Below are 22,203 nucleotides of genomic sequence, written 5' to 3'. Positions count from 1 at the left end.
GTTTTCAGATTCCAGTCTTGTTTCAATTAATACACATTTTAGAAAATACAAGCTTAAAAATAGAGTCAGGAATGCTTCCGAATTTACCGCAATTGCTTGATAAATCCCACTATGTGAAGCCTCCTTTCCCCTGGTCTAAATCTGCTTGTCTATAGCTTCCAGCCCTTAGAGCTCATTGTTTTTAGCCAAACTAAAGATCCCATTATCAAGGTTTTGTTCCTTGCATTTGTACTGATAGACCCTGATCAAGTCATCCCCTTAACCTCATTTATACGGAAATGCAAAGACAAAGCTTATTAGATCTTTCACTACACAATACATTTTCTATTCTTTTAATTAGTACCATTGCTTTCTCTGAACTTTCTCTCACTTACCCATATTAATTAATGAACCACAGAATTCAAACTGGACTCAGTATTCAAGTAACAAACGCACTCATGTAAAATTCAGAAAGATGTGCCTGGTGAACACATCTCTATTTCTTCTTCCAAAGTTCATAAAAGTTATTTAAGACACAGAATTTCACTGGAAATTCATAGCACTTGATGATCAACAAACTCCCCCAGTCAAATGCAGTGGTCAGTATTTCCTGTAACCTGAAGTTTGAGGGATGCTACTCACGCAGAATGAATTGAAAATTAGATTGATACAATTATCACTTCAAAGAAATACAATACAAATAAATACAGACAGCATTTCATTTTTCCTGTACCATTCATTCCATTGAAATACATTCAGCTTTGTGTCAGTGTTAGCTGTCTAAGTGGCAGTGAACAGAATCACTGCTGAATCCTCTCCCTTAGCAATGCTTCAATCTTTCAACCCTCAGCAAACCATCAGACTCTCTTACATGATTTTTTGGACACTCCTATGAAGCTAAGTGCCATAGGACTGAGAAAGGATGCCATGAGAGGTCCAAGAAGAATGCATCCTTTCAGCAAAGAGTCTCATTTTACACTGACAGTTACACACCTATGAATTATCTACCCTTTAACACATGTAAAATATGTGAAGTGTTGCTGGTTGATTACACAAGACTTTCCTTTCTGAATCAAAATATGGACTACTAACTCTAATCTTCAAAGAAATTAGAGGATATTACATTAATGCTTTTAGTTTTATCAACCACTTTTTCTAATTTCATCAAAAATACATCATGCTAACTTGACATGGCCTGGCTTTCCTATAACTCATGTTGATTGGCACTAATTATACAACACTTCTTTAATTCATTATTAATTAGGTCCCTTATTATTTTGCCCAGAAGTGATGTCTAACTGACAGACATGTAATTATCCAGGTCATGCCTTTTACCCTCTTTGAATGTTGGCAAGTTAGCCATTTTTGTGCTCTTTCTCCAGCATTTCAAAGCTTATAAAAAAAAAATCAGTATTAATGCTCCAGGAAGCTCATTGGACAGCCCTGTTGAAATTCATTATCTGAGCATACCAATTTAAAAATGGCTAAATTTAGCTGCTTACTAAAGAGCAACCCCTTGAGTGCCTATTACTGGAAATTATTGCATTGACTTCCTCTTATACAATTACATAATATAACACATACATCTTTTAATTTGCCAATCTTTTAACACCACTTTACAATTCCATCACATCCCTCTCATGTTAGACCAACACATCGACTTAATTCTAACATAATTCAGTGCTCCATATAGGCTTTAGTTACGCTTACTATCAGTCCTCTGTTCTCATTTTCCTTCAACCATTTACAACATACACATTCCTTAACTTCACAGATCTTCTAGCTGTCCACCAAACACGGGGATAAGTTTTTAACCCACGTGGCCTCCTTTAACACTGGCTCTAAGTCAACAAGTATTGCCTCTCAAAACAGTGTGAACCACTAGCAGAGAACACACTAAGCAATACCAACAACATGAATATTACAAAAGCAAACATTTCTATTGCTATTAGAGCATGCTGTATTTTGTCGGATACTGGCAACAGCATTAAATTAAAAGGGCATGCATTAATAGCAGGTCAGAGGGTGAGAAATTTAGGGATACTATTTGCTGACTTGGAGAAGACTTTTACAAGAGCAACTTCCAGAGCACAAGCAGATGGTATACAACCGAAAAATTTTGGAAAAAGTGCTTTTGCATATTGTGCCAGTCTTAGTAATGATTTGTGCTCTTGTAAACAGAACTTGCCTTGCAAATACATTTTAGTTAACTTTTAATTAGAGGACAGAGAACTACCATGTGGGGAAAAGGATGGACAGTCCTTATTTATTTTGGAAGTTAAAATACATAGTTATTTTCACCAATCTTATACATTCGGCAATAAAGGAGAAAAAAGCCTATCTGGTTTTACTAGGTAAAACAAGATAAAGCTGTGACCATTATCATGCTTTGGTCATTTCCCTAGTGATAGAGGATAAACTATGGTTTGTACTCTGCTAATCAGACACTGTAGTTCCAGCCTGGGATGAATTATCTATGGGGAACAAAACAGTGACTGACAGAATCTAAGTCTGAAAGTTTTATTCCATTACAGCTTTTAAGCCTGAATTTGTGGCCTGGGCACTGCAAAGCTGCTTTGATACTTACCTGGTTTAGTCTACCTTTACCTTGACGCTGACGTGTTCCAGTCTATCCTCACACATCCACTTCCACATGCATCTGCTTTGGGGCAACCAGTAAAGTTCTTGCTTTTCCTCACTTCTTTCTCCTGCAAATCAAGGCTGGCCTTTCCACAGGAATGTGGATGGCATAGTTCAAAGTGCAAGACTTCCTATAAACAGTCATTCCCAAGCAGATACATGAATCTAGCACACAGGAACCGATATGAAGCAAAGTCTAAAGTCATCCTATGGAGATCACCAGAGCAAAGCAGAGGCCTTTGTTCCATGGGTGTCAACAGCTTCGCACAGCACAAGTACTTCAGGGAGAACATCCAAGAACAGCATTCCATAGTTAGACCAGTGGGATGGGATTTGTCAGGGTTCTCAGCAGATGCTGCCAATTTAAACACTGTTAATTTATTATGAGCAGCCGTGATCCAAGCAGATATATTATTCATTAGAACATCAAAGGTCCAAGGAAGAGGACTGCACACAATTATTTGCTTCAGGTCTCTTTGCAGAGATGATTGCACCATGAGAGAACTCTGCCAGCTAAAATACCCTACAAACTGGTAGAGAGCCAGAGTAAAATGCAACCAGATTCATGCTTCAAGATAGACACTGATAGCTCAAGCATAAGACTCATCAGAAGACTGTTCATAACATCCCATTTATGCTCAGCTGACAGATCATCTGCATAAGGTCAGATTGCAAATTACTGGGTTTCATGGAAGGACCTGTTGCCATCTTTGTACATGCTCAGGTGCTACACAACAAATGTTAACTTGGCCACTGCACTAACATCACAAAATTACAACCTTCATAGCAGACCCTGGCCTTATAGAAAGGTCAGTGCTCAGTAACCTACATCACAAAACAATGTGTAACTCTAATTAGTACTTCCTAAACCTAGGTCATTACAAATAATAAATTGACAGCCAGAAGATCACTGAAACCAGCAGTAATGGAAGGGAAGAAAGTGAAGGGAAGAATAAGGGGAGGAGACAGAAATAAAGGTAAAGCATTTATAGGTGGAATGAATTAAAAAAGAGGAGGGGTGTCCATGCAATTATTCACATGCAGTACAGCCTCTAAGCAAAACTTTTACAGAGAGAACCATTCAGACCTTGCATTAAGCCCCTGGGACCATGTCCCATCACCAGCATTTAAAACAAAGTAATTTACCAACGAGATTAAAATGCTTTGTCAAGCAAAGACCAAACCAAACTCAGACACTTCTGCTCCAGACAGAGGCCCTGTTTGAAAGCCATGCTCACATGGTGGAATGCTATCTAAGTGAAATTAAGCAAGTGGGTAGATATGTCTCACAACCAGCCTCACACAGCTTAGGTAGATGCTCTCAGTGTCAAATTACCTGTATTAAAGGAGCAGAAGCTACCACCTATCATGGAGCAATGCCTACTTTGAGTCTGACAAGACCCAGTTCCTACAGAGGTTTTGGCTGTGAATCCCAAGCAGAACCAGATACTATTCACCCCTTCAAATGACGGGCTAATGGTTATGTCCTTGCCTTTCCCACATGGTAGCTCTCCAGCTCACACTGATTACCATTCCAGGCAATGGTGGCTTCTTTTAAACAAGTAGCAAGAGCAGCTACTTAATTCAGGGCTGACAATCTTGCTTCCAGGGCTGAGTGTTTTGTAATGCTGACTACCATAATGTCTTTGCGTTTCCATTCGTGAATCTAGCTACAGATACTGGACCATGAACCAATTAGGAGTGTCACACAGTAACAAAAGATAAACACCAAGGATAGTTAATCACCCAGTAATTACAGCTCATTCAGTGTTGAAAAGAATACATATCTACCCAGTACAAACCAAACCTAACTACAGTCAAACACCACTTCCAAGCCTTTGAGAAGTCTGCCAAACACAAAAACTAAAAATTAAGCAAAGCAGATTCTGGAATACCATTCAGCTCTCAAATACTTGAAAAGCTGGGTTTTAAAACTGTACAGACCGGACTTTCCATAGTTAAAATAAACACAAATTTTGGCTTTCTAAATATATTGTTTATTTAGAGTTGAACGTTAACATCTGAGCAGAAATCTGCAAGCACACAGGAATAAGCTTTCAGTGATGTTTCTGTTTAAACTGAAGTCCACAGTATCCACAAGTTCCGGTCTTTGTCTCTTTGTCCTGCAAAAATACAAAAATACAACAGCTGCTGGTTTCACTTAATAAACCTTAAAAAAATTACTTTTGTTTCCTCTTATTTATTTGTGCCATCTTAAAACCAATCAATATTGCCAAAGTACACAGTTTAGTCTTATTTGAAAGACTGGAAGCAAATATGACTTATGGTTCATGCTTTATTGCTATATCCCATGCAGTTTCCTTTATGCCAGACTTTCAACTACTAGGCCTAAATTCAACTATGTACAGTAATTTCACGAATACAAGCCGCACCAATTTGACTAAGATTTTGCTCCTAAACCGGAAATGCGGCTAATAATCAGGAGCGGCTAATACAACCTCAGAAGTGCCTGCCAGAGTGCTGAGCCGAGCAGCTGCAAAGTCGGCATTTTGCGATTGTTACAAATCGCTACTTTGTTGCACCGCGGGTGGAGCCTGGCTCCCTGTAGGCAGCACGGGGGGCGGGGAGAGAGGCGGGAGAGCTCTCTTTCCTCCTCTGCCACAGCCCAGGGGAGAGACGGGGGGGGGGGGGGCCGGCGCCGCCATTGCCGCGGCCCGGGGAGGAGAGGGGGGACCCGGGTCGCCCCTACCGCGGCCCGGGGAGGAGGGGGGAAGCCCGCACCACCATTGCTGCGGCCCGGGGAGTGGGGGGGAAGCCGGCGCCGCCATTGCTGCGGCCCAGGGAGGGGGGGGGAAGCCGGCGCCGCCATTGCTGCGGCCCAGGGAGGGGGGGGGGGAAGCGCCCGCCGCCATTGCTGCGGCTCGGGGAGCCGACAGGAGCCCCGCGCAAGCCATTGCTGCGGCCCGGGGAGCCGACGGGAGCCCCGCGCAGCCATTGCCACGGCTCGGGGAGCCGACGGGGTGCTTTGTCCCCGCCCGCCGCCGCCCCGGCAGGAGCGGGGAAACTCCGTCCCTGCCCGCCGCCGGCGCCACGGGCGCGGGAAAGCTCCCTCCCCACCCGCCGCCGCTGCCGTAGGAGCAGGGGAAGCTCCGTCCCTGCCTGCCACCGCGGGGCAGCGCCGACCCGGGGTGACCGAGCCCAGTGGCAGCGCCGGCCGGCCCCGAGCTGCAGCACCGGGCTGGGCCACCTGGCCCCGTCAGCGGCCCCTAGCGGGCCGAGCCTGCACAGCCTTAGCTCAGCCAGTAAACCCCGCCCTCCCGCGGTTCTGTTACTAATTGCACGCGGGTCCTCGCTGCGAACGACAGAGCGGCTTATATTCGGGTGCGGCTTATTTATGGACAAAAACCGAAATATTTGCCAACACCCAGAGATGCGGCTTATAGTCAGTGCGGCTTGTATTCGTGAATTTACTGTAATTTTAAAGTCAAGCAAAGTGATTATCTCTTCAGAAATAGAAGATCCTCTTACCAAACTGGACATCTTAAGCCAGTTTGGTCATATCTGTTCCAATGTTCTGAAAAGATCATTTCACAATTATGTGCAGCAAGCAAGGATGATAATTTTTGCTCTCAGTGGTTGTTCTTACTATTTTTTTAAAAAATACTGTCCTACTAAACAAACCAAAATTTCAAAAAGGAATTTCTATAACTTCAAATGGAAGCCCTCTAATTCTTCTGATTTATATCAGGCACCAAATAAAATGAGCACTTCAGGTGGTTACTCCCTTTATTTTGTTAAACTAGTATTCCAAAAACTAGACAGTATTACAAAGAAAGAATTCACATGCAAAACATGCTATATAAGAATGACATTACCAAGTTTATGTATACTTTGGGATGTCCCAAAGCTCCACCACCACCATCGCAAGATATCACTCTGCTTTCAACTTGACTCACAGGCTGCTCTGCTATTAAATCGATTGCAAAATTCTTGTTCACCTGTAAGAAAAAGAGGGAAACTTTCAGACACCATCCCCACTCAGACAGAAAGCAATTGCTATTTGCTGCCTCCTCAGGCAGTTCCACTACAGCGTTTTGACAAGTTCCTGCTTAGACTTCCTCTCAACTCCTCCACCAACTCTTAGGCTCTGCTATAAGCCAGATCAATGAACTATACACTAAACTCTGCAAAAGTAATCCCTTTCCCCTGATATGCAGACCACATCAGGGCTCAGGTTTCAGCAGAAAGGTGAGTGGGAACAAGTAGACAAGAACATAAGATATTTAACCAACACCGTATTCTACTTTAGTGACTATATGATAAAATTGCAGAAGAATCTCTGCTGATAAACTAAAAATAATAGTGAGACAAGTAAGGTCAGGCATGAGATAAAACAACTGCTGGTAATTTAGAGCCTCTAGCCATGCACCTTATTCTACCACGGCACAGGAATCTCATGAAAACATGAAGGTGCTGCATAACAACAGTCAGAAAGACAAATTGTTCAGCACCAGAAAAAAGGAAAAACCTCTAAATGCCACTACTCCACTCTGTAAATCCATCATATACGCTTCCTAAATATTCACATCACTGACAAGTAGGGCTTCTTCCTAGAGCACACCTGCATGGACTGGAAAACATATCCATGTCTGGACAGGCTGGTGGCACAGTAGCTTGTCCCTCAGCAGGACCTAAAACAATCCAATACTTTTCAAGTCTGCACTGAGCAGACAACTACTGCTACAATTCAGAGAAAATCCAGGAGGGGCCACCTTTTTCAAAGGCTGTGTTGTACACACATGAATATCACATAATAGGCACACCCAAAGGAGGCACTATCTACTGCTCTGTGTATAAACATGCTGGTATTGGAAAAAAGATGAGATTCTTGGCAGCTGTACATCCATTACATAAATCCCTAGGAACTACAATGATGTTTGTGTATAATCCTAGCACATAACTTAGCATCTTCCACTAAGTCTCCCAAAAATCTGCATTTTCTGGTAGAGTAATGGAAAAGTCAGTTTTGCCAACTAAGAATTTGTCCTTGCCAAAAGAAAATGATAGCTATAAAAAGTTAGCAAAAAATTAAGCTTTGGGATTGAAAGAAATTGGCAACACCAAGAACCCCACTGTCTGGGGCTGCGTCCATAGGTCATATAAATTTTGCCAAACAGCAAGAACTTTTACTGTTGTTTTAAATAACATTCAAAATTGTGCATCCTTCGTTTTATGCTAAAGAAGGAGGGAGATAAAATTATTTTACACCTTTGCTTCAAGATTAGAAGCAAGAACTCCACTCGTCCCAACATTTCTTAACCACGAAAGGTACTAGGGAGAGAGAGAATCAAAGACCTCTCATCCTCTCATCCAGCTAAGATTTGTCTGTGATTCAGCCTACTAAACAAGACATAGTCTGGGAATTCAACAGGAAAACACACTACAAAAAAAAAACAACAAAAAAACCAAAAAAACACCAAGTGGTTGAAGTTACAACATATCTCTTTGACTAAAGCACAGCAGTACTCATCAGGAAGGAGATGATTTCCTCAGCACATCCAGATGTGCCTTGCTCCAAGCATAAATCAATGGGTTATTTTTTCCCTGCCACAGGGCCAGTTTTACAATTTTGTTTCTGCTTCTTCCCACTTATCCACCTGTGCCAATCCATGTCTGGGATACCAGAGAGATAAAACCAAACTTGGATTTGATCCCAGTCCAAAGATGTACAGGGAAGGCAGAAGAGAATATTTAAAACAGACCAGCGCTGAGGTGAGTCCTCACACCTTAAGCTGCTGCACCAGCCCAATAGAAAGGGTAGAGCTGAAATGGGAATGGCAGTGTTGAAATAGGTCCTGCTCTACCTTAGGGATTATAGAAGGGCAGGATGACTTTAGGGATGACAGAAGGGCAGGATGACCTGGTTGGAGTGTGGCAGATGCAGTTTAGCAGTCACCATGCTCAGTTTTCTCACAGCTTTAGGCTTTACCAGAGAGCACTTATCCCCAGTTCTCCACAGAGAACCAACGATTTTAGCTAAAACACACAGGTATCACTAACAACTAGGCTGGCAGAACCAAGGGGACAATGAGCACATACTCTAGGCCATGTCCCTGACTAGGGGAGACAGACACCCTGACTGGGGGAGAGTTCAGAGGCTGTGTTCCCCCCAGGCAGGAAAGCTGCTGTGGCTGCACTGGATCCTGAGCGGGACTCAACCTCCTGGACCATACTGAAGGTAAAAGGAAGAAGTGATCAAGAAAGAACAGTAACCAGGAGAGCTTCTGCTTCAGAAACATGACAACATTCAGACCACAGACATGGCTGTCAACCCTAATATTGGCAGCTGAAACACACTGTGGGCTAACGGCAAAGCCCCTAGAGAGAGATCCTGTTAATAAGCACAGACTGTTTAAAGTATTTGACATGTAAATTTTGTCCCAATTTCACCACTAAAACATAGCATTAAACCTTGCTCAGCAGACATAGCTTGGCTTTTGCTGGAGAAGGAAGAACTGGGCTGAACCGAAAACCTTGGGTGTTCCACACTGCATAGAGTCTGAAATTACCTGATGGCAAATGCACATTAGAAAGACCACTATCCCATGGAGAATTAGGCTTAAGGAGCATTTCCTACAAAGTTACAGAAGTAGCAGAGACATGAGCAATACACTTGGGAGAGACCTACTTTGCTACTATCCTCCCTGAAGTAAGATAATTCAGCATTTTAAGTGACATTTTAATCTAATAATTTCACACGTAGAATCCCCATTTTTGCCACACAGCAGGAGTTAAATTGTATCCATCACACAGTGAAGTAAACTCAATATGAAAACTCGGAAACCAGCGTAATTAGTTCAGGTTAATTTAGGAAACGAATAATTATATGCAACTACATTAAAAATCTACCACACCTTATATTTAAAGTCTCTGCTGTACATAAACATTTATAGCGTTAACACTAAGGCACTATTCAAAGGCTCAGGCATTGAGGAATACATTTTAGCTTAAATAATCCTATTTCTACCTCAAAGGCCAGCAGATCCCTTGTGGAGCTGTGCTGCATGATCACTAGAGAAAACTCAGTGCTAAAGGATTTCTTAAAGAGTGGGTATGTGAAATTTTAAGCAGCAGCAACAGCAATGCTTTACAGCACTGCACTTGGATGATGCTGGTGTTACCACACCTTGCAATTGGGGCTGCATTATTTCACAATAGTCTACACTTTACTTTTATTTGTTTCATCACTCTTTCAACAAATGCTTCTCAGGCTCATTAAAAACATAATTTGGGTAAAGATAAGAATTTTGACTACATAGAAGCAAATTAAACTTCAAAACAGATGTAAACAGATATATAAACAGATGAACAATTCAGCAGAGTATTTAATGATGTGATTTTTCTGAATACAAATGTGCCAAAAACATACTAACCACTCCTTAAAACACATGCTTAAAACAAAAACTGTTTCAAGTTTAAGGTGTTTAAATGCCTACAACTCTAACACCCTAAATGCAAGCACTTAAGAAAGGTTGATCAAGTCTTGAGTTTTCAAGTCTATCAAAAGCTGGGAGGCAAGACAGAAGCAACTGTAAGTTGCCTTAAAAAAAATTTTCACCATAGTGAAAAAAAACCCCACTGAAACCCCAAATCCAAAAGAGTTTTGTTTAGGTAGGTTTTTTTTATTTATTTTGGTTTGAATTTGTGGTGGATTTTTGTTTGGTTGGTAGGTTTTTGGTTGGTTGGTTTTTGGTTGCGGGGTTTGGGTTTAGTCAGTTTCTTGCTTGTTTGGGTTTTTGGGGCTTTTTTGGTTTGGAGTTTTTTAATGGCAATGAGGTTGAGGACACGTCTATCAGGTAAAGAAAAAAACTCCATAAACTACTCCCACTCCCATGACAAAAAGTAGAATGAGTTACCTCCTTTTGTCGTCCAACAAATCTAACTCTTCTGTAATCCTTCTCATCATATACCTAGAGTGTAAAATAAACTTGATCTTATTTACAGAGCAACAAATATAAGCATAAAATACAAAGACTTAGAAAATAAATAGCTTGAAACGTTCACTTAGTTTCAAATATTATCACTTTACAAGGATGTAGTATAGAGAAAAACTACCTTCCATGTCTCTCACACAAATAACTAAATTGCACATTGGAAAGTACAAAAGACAAGGAAATTGGTGGTGTCAGGGGTGGCACGAAAGCCAGTAAACAGAAGAGCCTGATCACAGAGGTGAGCACAAATACATTATGTATAATACTGTTCCTTGATCTCACCTAGGTGAACTAAAGTGGGAAATTCAGGTTTTGTATTTATTTCTGTTCAGCTAAGCAACCGCAGTGCAAGCTTTCCCAGGTCAGCTGCACCCGCCATCCTCTGGCATCTCCTCAAGAAGGCTCAGCTCCTCCATTGGGAAAGAGGGATGGTGGGATCACAGGGCACCGGCACGAGGGTGCCTCCTCCACCTGCCAGCTCCTGGGCTGGGTCACAAGCCGCACGGCTCGGCAATGGCCAGTGACCTTCATCCTGATGAACAGGGGCTTTTTGTTTTTTTTTTCTGAAACCGCGTAACTCCTGTGTACGGATCCCCCAGCAGCATGAATTTCCACTGTGCGCGCTGAACCGAGAACCACGGAATAAATTAGGTTTGAAAAGACCTCTAAGGTCATCAAATCCGTACAGCGACCGAACGCCACCGTGTCACGTAGACCGTGGCACTAAGCGCCACATCCAGCACCTCCAGGGACGGACACCCCACCGCCTCCCCGGGCAGCCTATTCCAGTACCTAACCACTGCTGACGAGAACTAATTCCTCCCGATGTCCGACCCGAGCCTCCCCGTCACGTTACATCACACCCCACCGCCGGGATTTCCCTGCAGGGCCCGGGACCGCGGAGGGCAGCGGAGGGGCGGCAGCGCCGGGCCCCGCGCGCTCACCTGCCCCGTGTGCGTCACCAGCTCGCCGGTGTTGGAGGCCCGCACGCCGTAGGGCCGGGTGGTGGGGGCGGCCAGCGCCGGGCGGGACAGCAGCGGGCGGCCCCGCGGCAGCAGCCAGCGGAAGGTCGCGGCGGGCGCCGCCATCTTCGCGCCGCCCACGTGACTGCCGGAGGGGCGGGCGCTGGCCTCGCCCCGCCCCGGTGCCTGCGCGCGCTTCCGGCGGCGGCGGGACACGCGGCCGCGGGCACGGACCGGCGCCTTCCGCGGGGTGAGGTCAGCGGGCTGCCGTGTCCTGGCCGGTGGAGGGAGCGGGGCGGGTGTCCTCAGCGGTGGGCGGTGTGGAGGCAGCGGCGGGAGAGGAGGAGAGCAGCGGGAGTGTTGCGTGTGGCCTGACCGGCGCGCTGTCCCCGCAGGGTGCCGAGCATGCTGTCCCTCCTGGTCAGGGCCGCCGCCACGGCCGCCCCGCTGCGCTCGCTGTGCCGCTCGTCCTTGTGCTCGCTGGCCCCGTGGGGACGGGCGGCGGGGCTGCCCGCGGCCTGCGGGAGCTCGGCCTCGCCGCCGTGGCGGGCGCCCCGCGGGCTGCTGGCCGTGCTGCCGCCGCTGCCGCCGCTGCTGGCCGGGCTGAAGACGCGGACGGTGCTGAAGAGGCGCTGCAAGGACTGCTACATCGTCCGGCGGCGCGGGCGGGTCTACGTGTGCTGCAGGAGCAACCCCCGGCACAAGCAGCGCAAGGGGTAGCGCGGCCGGGACCCCGCCGGGCGCTGAGCTGGCACCGGTCCGGCTGCCGGGCACGGAGCCCCCGCCGCCCGTGTCCCTGTCCCCGGCCTGCCGCGGCCTCCGGAGCGGGCAGCTGGCCATGAGAGTCGCGACATCGTGTGCGTGACAATGTTTCATCTTTGGAACACCTAGAGCGAGGCGCACTTGCCCGAATTTCAGGCCTTGGACGCGGAGAACTGAAGGAACAACAGCCTTCAGGACCTCTTGTCATCTTAAGGGTGAATGAAGCCTTAAAATCACCGCGCTGTTAAATTAGTAAGGGTGAAGCTGAATCACTGGACTCTGAGGTGCATTTGGGTTTGATTACAGCAAAATGAAAATAAACTCCATTGATACTCATTACTACAACACACTATGTTTTGGTTTTTTTCTTAAACATCCTTTCTCCCCCCAAGATGTTAACAGCCGATAGTTTCAAACTCAGGTGGGCAGTTTCAGATTGCATCTAACTTGCCTTAAGATTCTGGAAAGCTTTAGGCTCACTCTCATAGATTGGTAAGGTTTAAGAATATTCTTTGTTTCTCTCTTAAACAGGTGTGGAGAGAATGACTGAGAGCAGTAATGCCTCAGAGGTCGTATAGCCAAGCTTAATGTTGAATGCAAACTACTGGATTGGTATCCATGAACTAATTAGAGTTAAAATTGCTTCACTCACCAGTGGTATTCCTCACACTCCTCAATATGACTCTGCTTGAGGCAGGGATGTTTGATCATCCTCTGACCTGCGAGTTCTTAGCAAAGGGTACCTAACTAAACTTTGGGAAACTTATCCTGTAATGGCTACAATTTTGCCAGATTACTGTGAGAAAGTGTCCTCGACTTGAAAGAGGTGAAATTTATTGGGTGCTGTATTTGAAGCTGCTGCAGCATTGGATAGTATGATGACTTGAAGACATTTTCTGCCCTAATTCCACAACTTTAAAATTGCTGTAACTTTTATAATTAATATGTTTTTACTCGGTGCTTGTAGACAATGAGAATCTAGGCCTCTAAAGCTGTGGCTAAACATTCCAGAGACAATAATTGTTGGTTTTCTGTGTGTTGGGTGGTTTGTCTTTTCATTCATCTATTTCATCACTGGAAATGAGGGTTTGGAGAGAGAGGAGCAGGTCAGTTAACATACACATCTATCTTATGGGGCATTCAAACAAATTCATGGCAATGAGGGGAGAGAGAACAGGTTAACTAAAGAGAGATAGATTTATTCAAAATGTATAAGGCTCCTCAAAATTAAACAACCTTGAAGTAGTGGAAAACTTGCTGTACTTCAAAAGGTTTGATTGAAATTTGGATGCTCATGAAAAAGAACCGCTACCTTCTAAATACGCTCACCTTGTACATTAAAGTAAAATGTAAGCAGGGAAATTTCTTGGAAATATTTTACGCCTTTAACATGCTTTGACAGTTAATCCATTTTAGGAACTGAAGATTTTAAAAGCTCTGATTCTCAGTGTTAATGGTACATATTTTTAGGTGTGTGCTGTGTGTTTTGTTCCAGCAGAAGAAAAGGCCTGTGTGCTGTCAACCTCTGTGATACTTTATGAGTTTAGCTATTAGTACACCTTTAAAGTAAACAGTGTATGTATGAAAAACAAAAAAAAACAAACCCAGTGATTTCCAGGCCTGCCCACTTTTCCAGTGGACAGTAAGAACTGACCTGTGGATTGGGCATGAGGTGAAGTGAGGGTCTGTGGGTTGGTTGGGCTTTTTAGGGAAGATGGTGTGTGGGACCCTGAGACAAGCTGACTCTGCCAGGCTGGTGTGAAATACGGTCTGCACTCTGTATTTCAGAGAAATTTAGGGTTAGGATTATTGTGCAGCTGAGAGAGGCACAAATTGCTGCTTTCTTCTCCCCCTTTAACCTAAAACAAGCTTTTATACAGTACTGACTCAGCATCTTATTTCAAAAACTTACAACGACTAAAACTTTTTCCTAATTAAACCCTTGGAATGTAGGGCTGCTGGTCAGAAACTTGAGATGTGAAGTAATTTGAATTCAAATGTTTATTATGGCTATAAACAATTCATGTGTCGTCGTTGAACAGTCAGTTTGTGGTACCTGGGGTGGAACATTCAAAAGAATGGAGCATTCATGGCTGTCACTGAAACAGCGTATTTGGTTGTGCTTAATAGATTTTGGAAAGAGGATTATGGGATTAGAAACTAGGAGACTCTGAATTGTAATTGTGCTCTGCCACTGACTTGTTGTATAATCTGGAAAAGGTAATTTTGTCTTTGTCTCAGTTTTTCCATCTGTTAGGCAGGAGTGCTGAATCTCACACTTGGAAATACTATTACAGAGGTGTTCTTAAAAAAATCAGATTCTGTAGCTTTCTTTAATTTGAATGACGTGAGGAAGGTGGCTGTAGCTGGGGGTGATGCATGTTTATTTTAGGTTTGTTTACAGCAACTTCAAAATGAGCAGGTGAAATAATGTCAGCCAGTAGCCTCGTGGTTGATAGCTAAGGGTTCACATCCTTCATTATAGACCTTCTGAATGTTGTGCTACTTAAACAGCTGTTGGCAAAGAAGCAGGTGCACAACAACTATTAAGTTACCCAGGCCAAAAATTTAGTCCTGGAATACTAAATACCATTCTATGTTAGTTCCTTAATTGTATGTGTTTTCTTTTTTATTTCTCCCCCTGGAGGCTGAAAGGGAGTGGAATGATAAGGAGAGTGCAGCTAGAACGAAAAATGTTTTATGGAGGAAAATCACACCCAATAACACGGGAAGAAGAATCCATACACTGAAGACTGAAATAAGACTCAGGCCTAAATTACATTTTCAGCTGTTGGCTTCGTACTGCTTATGTGTCTAGGTTACCCCCTCCAGAAAATTTTCATTCTTCTTTAAATCCCCACAGTGGAGTGGGAATGTGACACCTGATGTCTCCTGTGTCTGTCTCCATTGTACAATTATGAAAATCATTTGCATTTTTGAGTGACTGAACTTGCTTAACTCCTCAGAACTGTTCTAGGGAATAAGATTGTCAGATTCCTGATATGCAACAGGTAGAGATGTATTTAGGTCAACTGGAGGATAAATCTTAGAGCTCATGTATATTAATGACTGTCAGACTTTGTCTGTGGTTGTGTGTATGGGAATTAGAGTATTGGTTGCTGAATTCAGGACAATAGCTGTTCAAAAATGACAGGTGAGGGAGAAGTCTTTAGGAATTACAGTGCTGAGAAGCGATGTCTGCTTGGATGGAGGCAGTACACCTTGAGGTTAGCTGACTGGCAGGTGACTGCTCCAGATTCTGACACCACCACAATCAGTTTCCTGCACTCAGAATAACAGCTGGTTTTGAGTAATATAGACACCATATTGTTCTTCAAATTATTCTATTATATCATCCACAAAAGAAAAAAAAGTACAAGGGGGAGTGATATTTCAGAGCAATTACAATTGGAATTTTTTCTTTATTTGTAGAGATGAAGTAAGTAAAATTTAAAAAAAATAAATAAAACGATGAAACAAAAATTTAAATATTCTTAAGAAGAAAGTGATAAGCCAGTTCTGCTTTCTCCTCTTTGTTTAACAGTGCAAACAGACACAACATCCTACTGCAGACACTGTTCAGAGTATGTTCTGTGAAACACCAAGATCCTTCTGTGGTTTCAGTGAGCTCCATGGAGCTGACACTAAAGCTGATTTATGTTTATGTGCAGCATCACCATATTGCCAGGTCCTGAATCTGCAAGGGGGGACACACCTTGATGCACACTGCTGGAAACTATCAAATTACTTTTAAAATGGGAGTTAAGGATAAAGTAATCCCATTCATTTTAATAAAAATTATTCTACATTTAAATATGCTCATTCTTTCTATTACAACTCACCAGATTATTAATTTGGAACTTGAAGTGTGTGCTAGTTAGTCCCAGAGGCTGAGAAAGGGGCTGGATTCTTTCCAGCTAGCTGGGACGATTTACCTTACCACACCTATAAGAGGGCATGCCCTCACCTGTCCTGTCTCCTCTGCTTTCCAGGACTGAATTTATCTTCCTGTAGGAATAGGTGAGCTACCCATGAAGCTGTTATTGAACTGTCACACTTTACAGCCCAGTTTATTTAGGTAAGTGGTGGTATTTTACTTCTATACCTCTGGGAGATAAACTGCAGCAGTTTCGTTATTGCTCCGTATCCCACTCATAGTGGAGGCAGCAATATAAGAGCTTCATCACAGTGAAGACACTGAACCTGATCTAAAAGTGATGAAAGTTGGTACAGAGAGAATATTGGCACCCAAGATGAAGCTGTCACTTGCTGGAGTTATCCACCTGCCTCCAAGGAATGAAAAATTCACCATTTCATCTAGAAGTTTGTGCATCAGTCTTTGAAATCTGTTGTCTGTAAATAGAAATAAAGTGTTGAAAACAAGCAGCATTTTTCAAGAAGCCACCTGTGCTTATGTGCCACATTTTGCAGAAAGAAATAAAAAGTGAACTTTGTGAAGTCATTTGGTCTAAAAATAAATTGATTCCATTTAGTGGTTGAAAGTAAGCAAAAGAACAGGCAGGGAATAATGCAAGTTTCTGTTGTACATGATTAAAGATTGGTAATGAACAGTGGCTAAATGAGGAAAAGACGCAAGCAAGCAGTCCCAGAGTCTATACAGTTTTAAAAGGGACTCATACTAGAAAGCTAATATTTATAAAAATAGTGACTGGGATATCTAAAATAGGTTACTTTAATGGGATCTTCAGGCTTTAGATAAGAACTTTTGCATCCACATTTTGTGCCAAGTACTTTGATTTTGCTTTGATCGCTCATCTAGTCGTTAAATAACAAGTTGGTTTTATGTCATCTGGTCATTCATCCTGATCACCAATTGCATAGCCACAGAAAAAATAACTTATTTGATGTATTTAAATGAATAAAAATGCAGTAAATATGAAATGGTAACCTGGGAATTTATCTCTTAAGAATTCTGTTCTACCAGAGGTAGGACATGAAACCTAAAACACAACTGCAGCCAGAGACCTCAGCTCTGGAGTTGCATAGATAAGTAGTGGATAGATGAGCAGGCAGTCACACAGCTATGATTATGTTACAAAATAGTGTCACTTCACTGTTACGAGGGTGATCTCGTTTGCTTTAATTTGCAGTCACCAAATTTTGTTAAGCCTTTCATTCTTAAATTCCTGTATTTTTTCCTCCAAAAAGCAGTCACTAAATTTGAGTACCTTTTAATCTTTTGTTAAAATAATCAGATTAATCATCCTTCTCAGTATAAAATATTTTGTCTAATCTTTGGATATTTCTGTTCCCTGTATCCTCCTCTCATTTCTTTTTAAAAATATGGACGCAGGAACTATAGGCAGAATCTACCTTTGGGATGCTGCACACTGAGGTTAAAATGCTCCTGGATTTTGTTTTCAGTAATCTTCTGCTTTATTCATTTGAAGATTGCTATAGATTTCTGTAAAGAATTTGTTTGTTGTCAGTTTTTTATGACCTGTAAAGGAATTATATTGCTTAACACTTACCCTCTGCTTAACACAGCCCTCTCTTCTGCACGTGTAGCTGCAATGTCTGATTTCTAGATGTATGACTTTGTATTTGAAGGTAACAAAATGAAAATTGTTTCAGTGTGTTAAACAGCACAAAATTTTATCCATTGCTGCATTATTATTACTACTTTGCTGATTTTTTTCACTTGAACTTATGAGTGTTTGGTCTATATAACACCTGAATCACTCAATTAAAAAAAACAGGGTATCTATCACTGTCTTAATATCTCTGAAACACAGTGAAAGACATTCAGATTTCACGGTGGTTCCCATTTGCGGTTGTATTTTGACATGTTACTCAAATAGTTGTGAATTCATATATGTGTGCTAGGATTTTTATTTTTTTTTTTAAGTTTTGAAACGTAAGGCATATCATGAGTCAGTTTGAGCCACTTTGGTTTTGCTCCTGCATCTTGTTCGCTTGATCATCTGCCCTGCATTCATGACAGAGAGTTTCCAGGATACTTTCTTCAGACAGAAAAAAACAGATTCAGAAACAGTTCAGTGTCTAGCATAGCTAGAATAAGCTAGCATAGCTAGTTTAGCACTAAGACTAGTGTCATAGTCTTATATTCAGTGTGGCTGTTTCCTTCAGCCCATCCCAGATCTCCAGTCCTACTCCAGCTGGCCTTGATGTCTCACAATGCTTCATACCATGGCCTTCTGCACACAGCATACATTCTCAGCATTATCCAAAAAAAGCACAGACATGGAAGGCTGCAACTCACCCATCTCATTTTATTAGGCACCTTGAAAAATGCTGGTTTTTAAAGAACTTAAGATTTATAATGTGTAATGTTCAAAGAATGGTCAGGAGGAAAAACAGGCAAGGAAAGGCAAAAAGGATTTTTATGGAAGATCCTTTCTGGTGAGTTTCAGGTGCATCCCTTGATACTGCTTGAAAAAGTGAAGAGCAAAACTAAGTGAATCTGACATTAAGGCTCACAGGGAGAGGTGGTGTAGTTGTGTGCCAGGTGTGAATCAGACAACATCTCTTTGTTCCATGACCAAAAGGGCAGAGAACTGTGATGTCAGGGACACAAGATAGAGGCCATTGGTGTTAAGTCCTTTGAAACATTCATCATTTAGAGTCTCCTTAACCATGACATAGCTATATTCTCTCCAGACCTGGAAAGGTGCTGCCTGTCAGGAGAATGGTCACAGTCAGCTCTAGGACACTTTGTGATCAATGGAAAAAGTTGTGAAGGCAGTGGATAAACTCCAACTCCCTGCTGTTCTGGCAACAATTTAATATTACTTAAATAAATGCATTAAATTCTGCATTGAATTTGAAGTCTCTTTTGCTAAAATGACTCTTCCAACAGTCTAGAACTTCCCTCCTCTTCCTAATCTTCTAACTCCAGCTCTACATTTATTCACAACTTGTTTATACTTATGCCAACATTATCTTTTCAGTTAAACAGCACTTCTGTTCCTGGAGAATTTACCTGCTTGATATTTATTTCTAGGTAGCTCCCATGTCCTTTCTCAAATCTTTATTTTCCTAAGCTGAACAAGTTCTTTCAGTCTTTTCTCATGAAGCAGACTTTCTGATCCTCTCATCATCATAATGGCACTTTCAAACATTGTGTATTGTTTGAATTTGTGAAATAGGCCTTGTAAGAAAGGTAATATATTTTATGTGATCACTGATACTGTTAGAAAAAAATAAAAAAGCTTTTGAGTAGACAAGTCATTCTCACATATGCCAAAGCTTATCAGCTTTTTTTCCAACTGTCTCAATTGTCTTTTAAAAGATATTGCCTCTACCTGTAAGCATTCCCTCTCATATATTCTTAGACATTACTGGCTATACCATACAATTTTTGAGTTAATATTTCCTGATATATTTTACGTAATTCTGTCCCCCCAAATATTTTTGTGTTTGCCAGTATGCAGATGAATGTCTACCTCATGTTTCCTGGAAACATACATCACCCTATGTATTTCAGGATTGCCTTTGAACAGCTCACTGGCCATCTGAGTGACTTAAAGGAGTAAGATGCCATGGATATTTCCTCCTCAGAGCACACCCTGTCAGAGGTCTCCCCCCAGAAAAGGGAATAAGGTGGGAGCTGGGATGTGTGAAACCTGTCCAGTGATTCATGCTTGTGCAAAACAGCTGATCTAAGGGCTTGGAGAGTCCCTCAAGGGCACACAAGCTGCATTTGTAATACCATTTTGAGTAAAGAGGATTTCCTTCCAAAAATCTTTTTCTCAACTCCAAATAATAGATGATCCTGACAAAATTATATAAAAATTAGATGTCTTATGAAGATGAATGGTCTGCTTTGTAGGATATCAAGTGTATTCTTCCCAAATAGTCTATTTTTAGCAATTTCTTAAGAAATTTTGTGCAGGTTTGTGTATATGAAGGTTTGACTGGACTCACCAATCTTCCTCTTTTTTTAATAAACCAGCATAAAGTAGAATTTATTTACATAATGCAATGATCCATGAAGGTTACCATAACATCAAGGGACCATATTAACCGCTTGAATGGAATTCATTAGAAATTAACTACCACTTAAATTAATTTTCCCACATTCACAAGGCTGTAATGGTGGAAAAAGGAACCGTCCATCAGTGTGTACTGACAGGAGAGCTGTCACTGCTTTTATTTATAGGTGAATACATTAACCCATGAAGCAGCCTTTTCAGACAAAATCTTGAGCTTCTGTACAAATAAGCTGCTTCTGAAGACTTTTAATAACTATCCCAGCCTCGGTTAAACAGGAACACATACTGCTTAATGCTTTTGCCACTGGCTATATGTATTGCAGCTTTTTCATAAACACAACAGAAAAATTTGCTCCTAAAAATGCAAACTTCACACAGCATGTAGTGTATTTTCAATGGATAATATTATTGGTTAGATCTAGATTTAGTGATATTGTATGATCAATATTGGTAAAACTATACAAACAAAAGATCATCCATTGGTTCTTCATTTTTTGTAGTTTATTAGCCATTTTCAATTTTTTAACTCTCTTACAAGTGATTATATATACAGGCCTTCAAACTGTAGGATGAGAGCAAATGAGACTTTTACCCACCTGGGATCTAGATATATTTTGGGCAAATTTACTGTAGTGCATTGTGGTAATCATTTGCATAAGCTGTGATGGGAAAGAGCTTTGTGTAACCTGTTAGATGACCATAGTTGTCACAAAACAATACAGCATAAGAGGTAGGTGTCTTTTATGTATGTAAGCATCAAAGCTAAAATGATCTCAGGACAACCTCCTGTACAGTTTAATCAAAATAATTTTTTTCATGTGTAATTATAGCTCAAAACTAAAAGCTAGCCCTTACCAATCAACATTTTGTATTTTAACAGTGTAAGTTCAGTAAGAAAGGATTGTTAGCTTTTTAAAAACACCCCCTTATGTAACCCCCATAAAATAACTAAATAAAATTAGTTTTACATCATTTTTTCTTGGGTGCTACATTATGTAATAAACAACTCTGACACAGCATCAGATGAGCCTGTGTGCCAGCAGTGGTGCTCACTGAAGTGTTACAGTCTCACTGCTGTCCAGAAAGAAAATACAGAAGTTAGAATGAACCTCACAGCATTCTGAACACCTTCTCATAAGCTCCTCCATGATTTCCTAGCAGTGGCAAAGGAAGTTTCAACACATAATTTCTCATATGGGGAATTTGTAGGACAAGTGGCCTTTCCAGGTATTTCTGTGAATTTACTGCTGTGTTCAGACACTTGACAGGCATAGCAAATATACGAGCTTTTCCTGGGTTACCCACTAGCCCCTCAAAGGGAACGAAAGGCTGTCCTGATACTCCAGTGATAAAATTGCATGCTCTTACTCTTTATGTTGTCTCCTCTGAGCAGATTCTTTTCAACAGCCTCTCAGAGGTATCAAGATGTTACACGCTTAGGGCTAAAAATATAAACTCTGTAAGTGAAGAGAAAATACTTTACAAGCTTAGCCCTTTGATAGTCTATGTAGTTTTCCATTCCAGTTATTTAAATATGACTATATTATGCTATTCAGCTATGCTGAATTAAAATCTCAGTGTCAGTATTACCAAAAGAGTCTATGGTTGGAGTTAGGTCAGTCTCAGACTGTTGTCACACATCTTAATTAAAAAAAAAAATTGTCTGTGTTCACTTTTTTTCTTTTCTCTAGTTATACTTTAACTTGCTAACCTGAAAATCTGGAAGTACTTCTACCAATGTCTTGCTATGCTATTTGTTTACAATACAGATCAGTGATTCTCAGATGTTCCCACAGCAGCCTAAGGAGGGCTGGTGGCTGGCAGCAGACTAGCCACTCTCCTTCAGAAGTAGCAACTGTCACTGGTACAAATTATGATTTATTTATTTTTTAATGGATTTAGAGCATTTAAAATTCTTGCAAACACTGT

At 41.8% G+C, this 22,203-nt stretch overlaps 2 protein-coding genes across 3 annotated transcripts; one reads left to right on the top strand and one right to left on the bottom strand.

Moving 5' to 3' along the window:
- Positions 1 to 440: 440 nt before the first annotated feature.
- On the bottom strand, positions 441 to 11,682 carry NDUFS6 (NADH:ubiquinone oxidoreductase subunit S6). Its single transcript, XM_033064221.2, has 4 exons — positions 11,519 to 11,682; positions 10,497 to 10,550; positions 6,456 to 6,578; positions 441 to 4,742 (listed from the first exon to the last, which is right to left on the bottom strand). The coding sequence occupies exons 1-4, from the start codon at positions 11,660 to 11,662 to the stop codon at positions 4,677 to 4,679; spliced, it is 387 nt and encodes a 128-aa protein (XP_032920112.1). The 5' UTR covers positions 11,663 to 11,682; the 3' UTR covers positions 441 to 4,676.
- Positions 11,683 to 11,735: 53 nt separating this feature from the next.
- On the top strand, positions 11,736 to 12,645 carry MRPL36 (mitochondrial ribosomal protein L36). Of its 2 annotated transcripts, none has more exons than XM_033074807.1 (2): positions 11,736 to 11,791; positions 11,932 to 12,645. In XM_033074807.1, exon 2 carries the CDS (start codon positions 11,942 to 11,944, stop codon positions 12,254 to 12,256), a length of 315 nt encoding a protein of 104 aa, XP_032930698.1. In that variant the 5' UTR covers positions 11,736 to 11,791; positions 11,932 to 11,941; the 3' UTR covers positions 12,257 to 12,645. The 2 variants fall into 2 exon arrangements, with proteins under 2 accessions (XP_032930698.1, XP_032930708.1); XM_033074817.1 differs by having other exon boundaries at positions 11,777 to 11,786.
- Positions 12,646 to 22,203: the final 9,558 nt, after the last annotated feature.

The sequence above is a fragment of the Catharus ustulatus genome, chromosome 1 (genome assembly GCF_009819885.2).
Source record: "Catharus ustulatus isolate bCatUst1 chromosome 1, bCatUst1.pri.v2, whole genome shotgun sequence".
Lineage (NCBI taxonomy): Eukaryota > Metazoa > Chordata > Aves > Passeriformes > Turdidae > Catharus > Catharus ustulatus.
This window is presented reverse-complemented; position numbering and strand designations above follow the sequence as displayed.

Coding starts and splice junctions, on each gene's coding strand:
- MRPL36 (XM_033074807.1), top strand. CDS start 11,942: ATGCTGTCCCTCCTGGTCAGGGCCGCCGCCACGGCCGCCCCGCTGCGC.
- NDUFS6 (XM_033064221.2), bottom strand. CDS start 11,662: ATGGCGGCGCCCGCCGCGACCTTCCGCTGGCTGCTGCCGCGGGGCCGC. Junction 10,551..11,518: donor TGGTGACGCACACGGGGCAG/GTGAGCGCGCGG, acceptor TTTACACTCTAG/GTATATGATGAGAAGGATTA. Junction 4,743..6,455: donor CCAAAGTATACATAAACTTG/GTAATGTCATTC, acceptor GTATTTTTGCAG/GACAAAGAGACAAAGACCGG.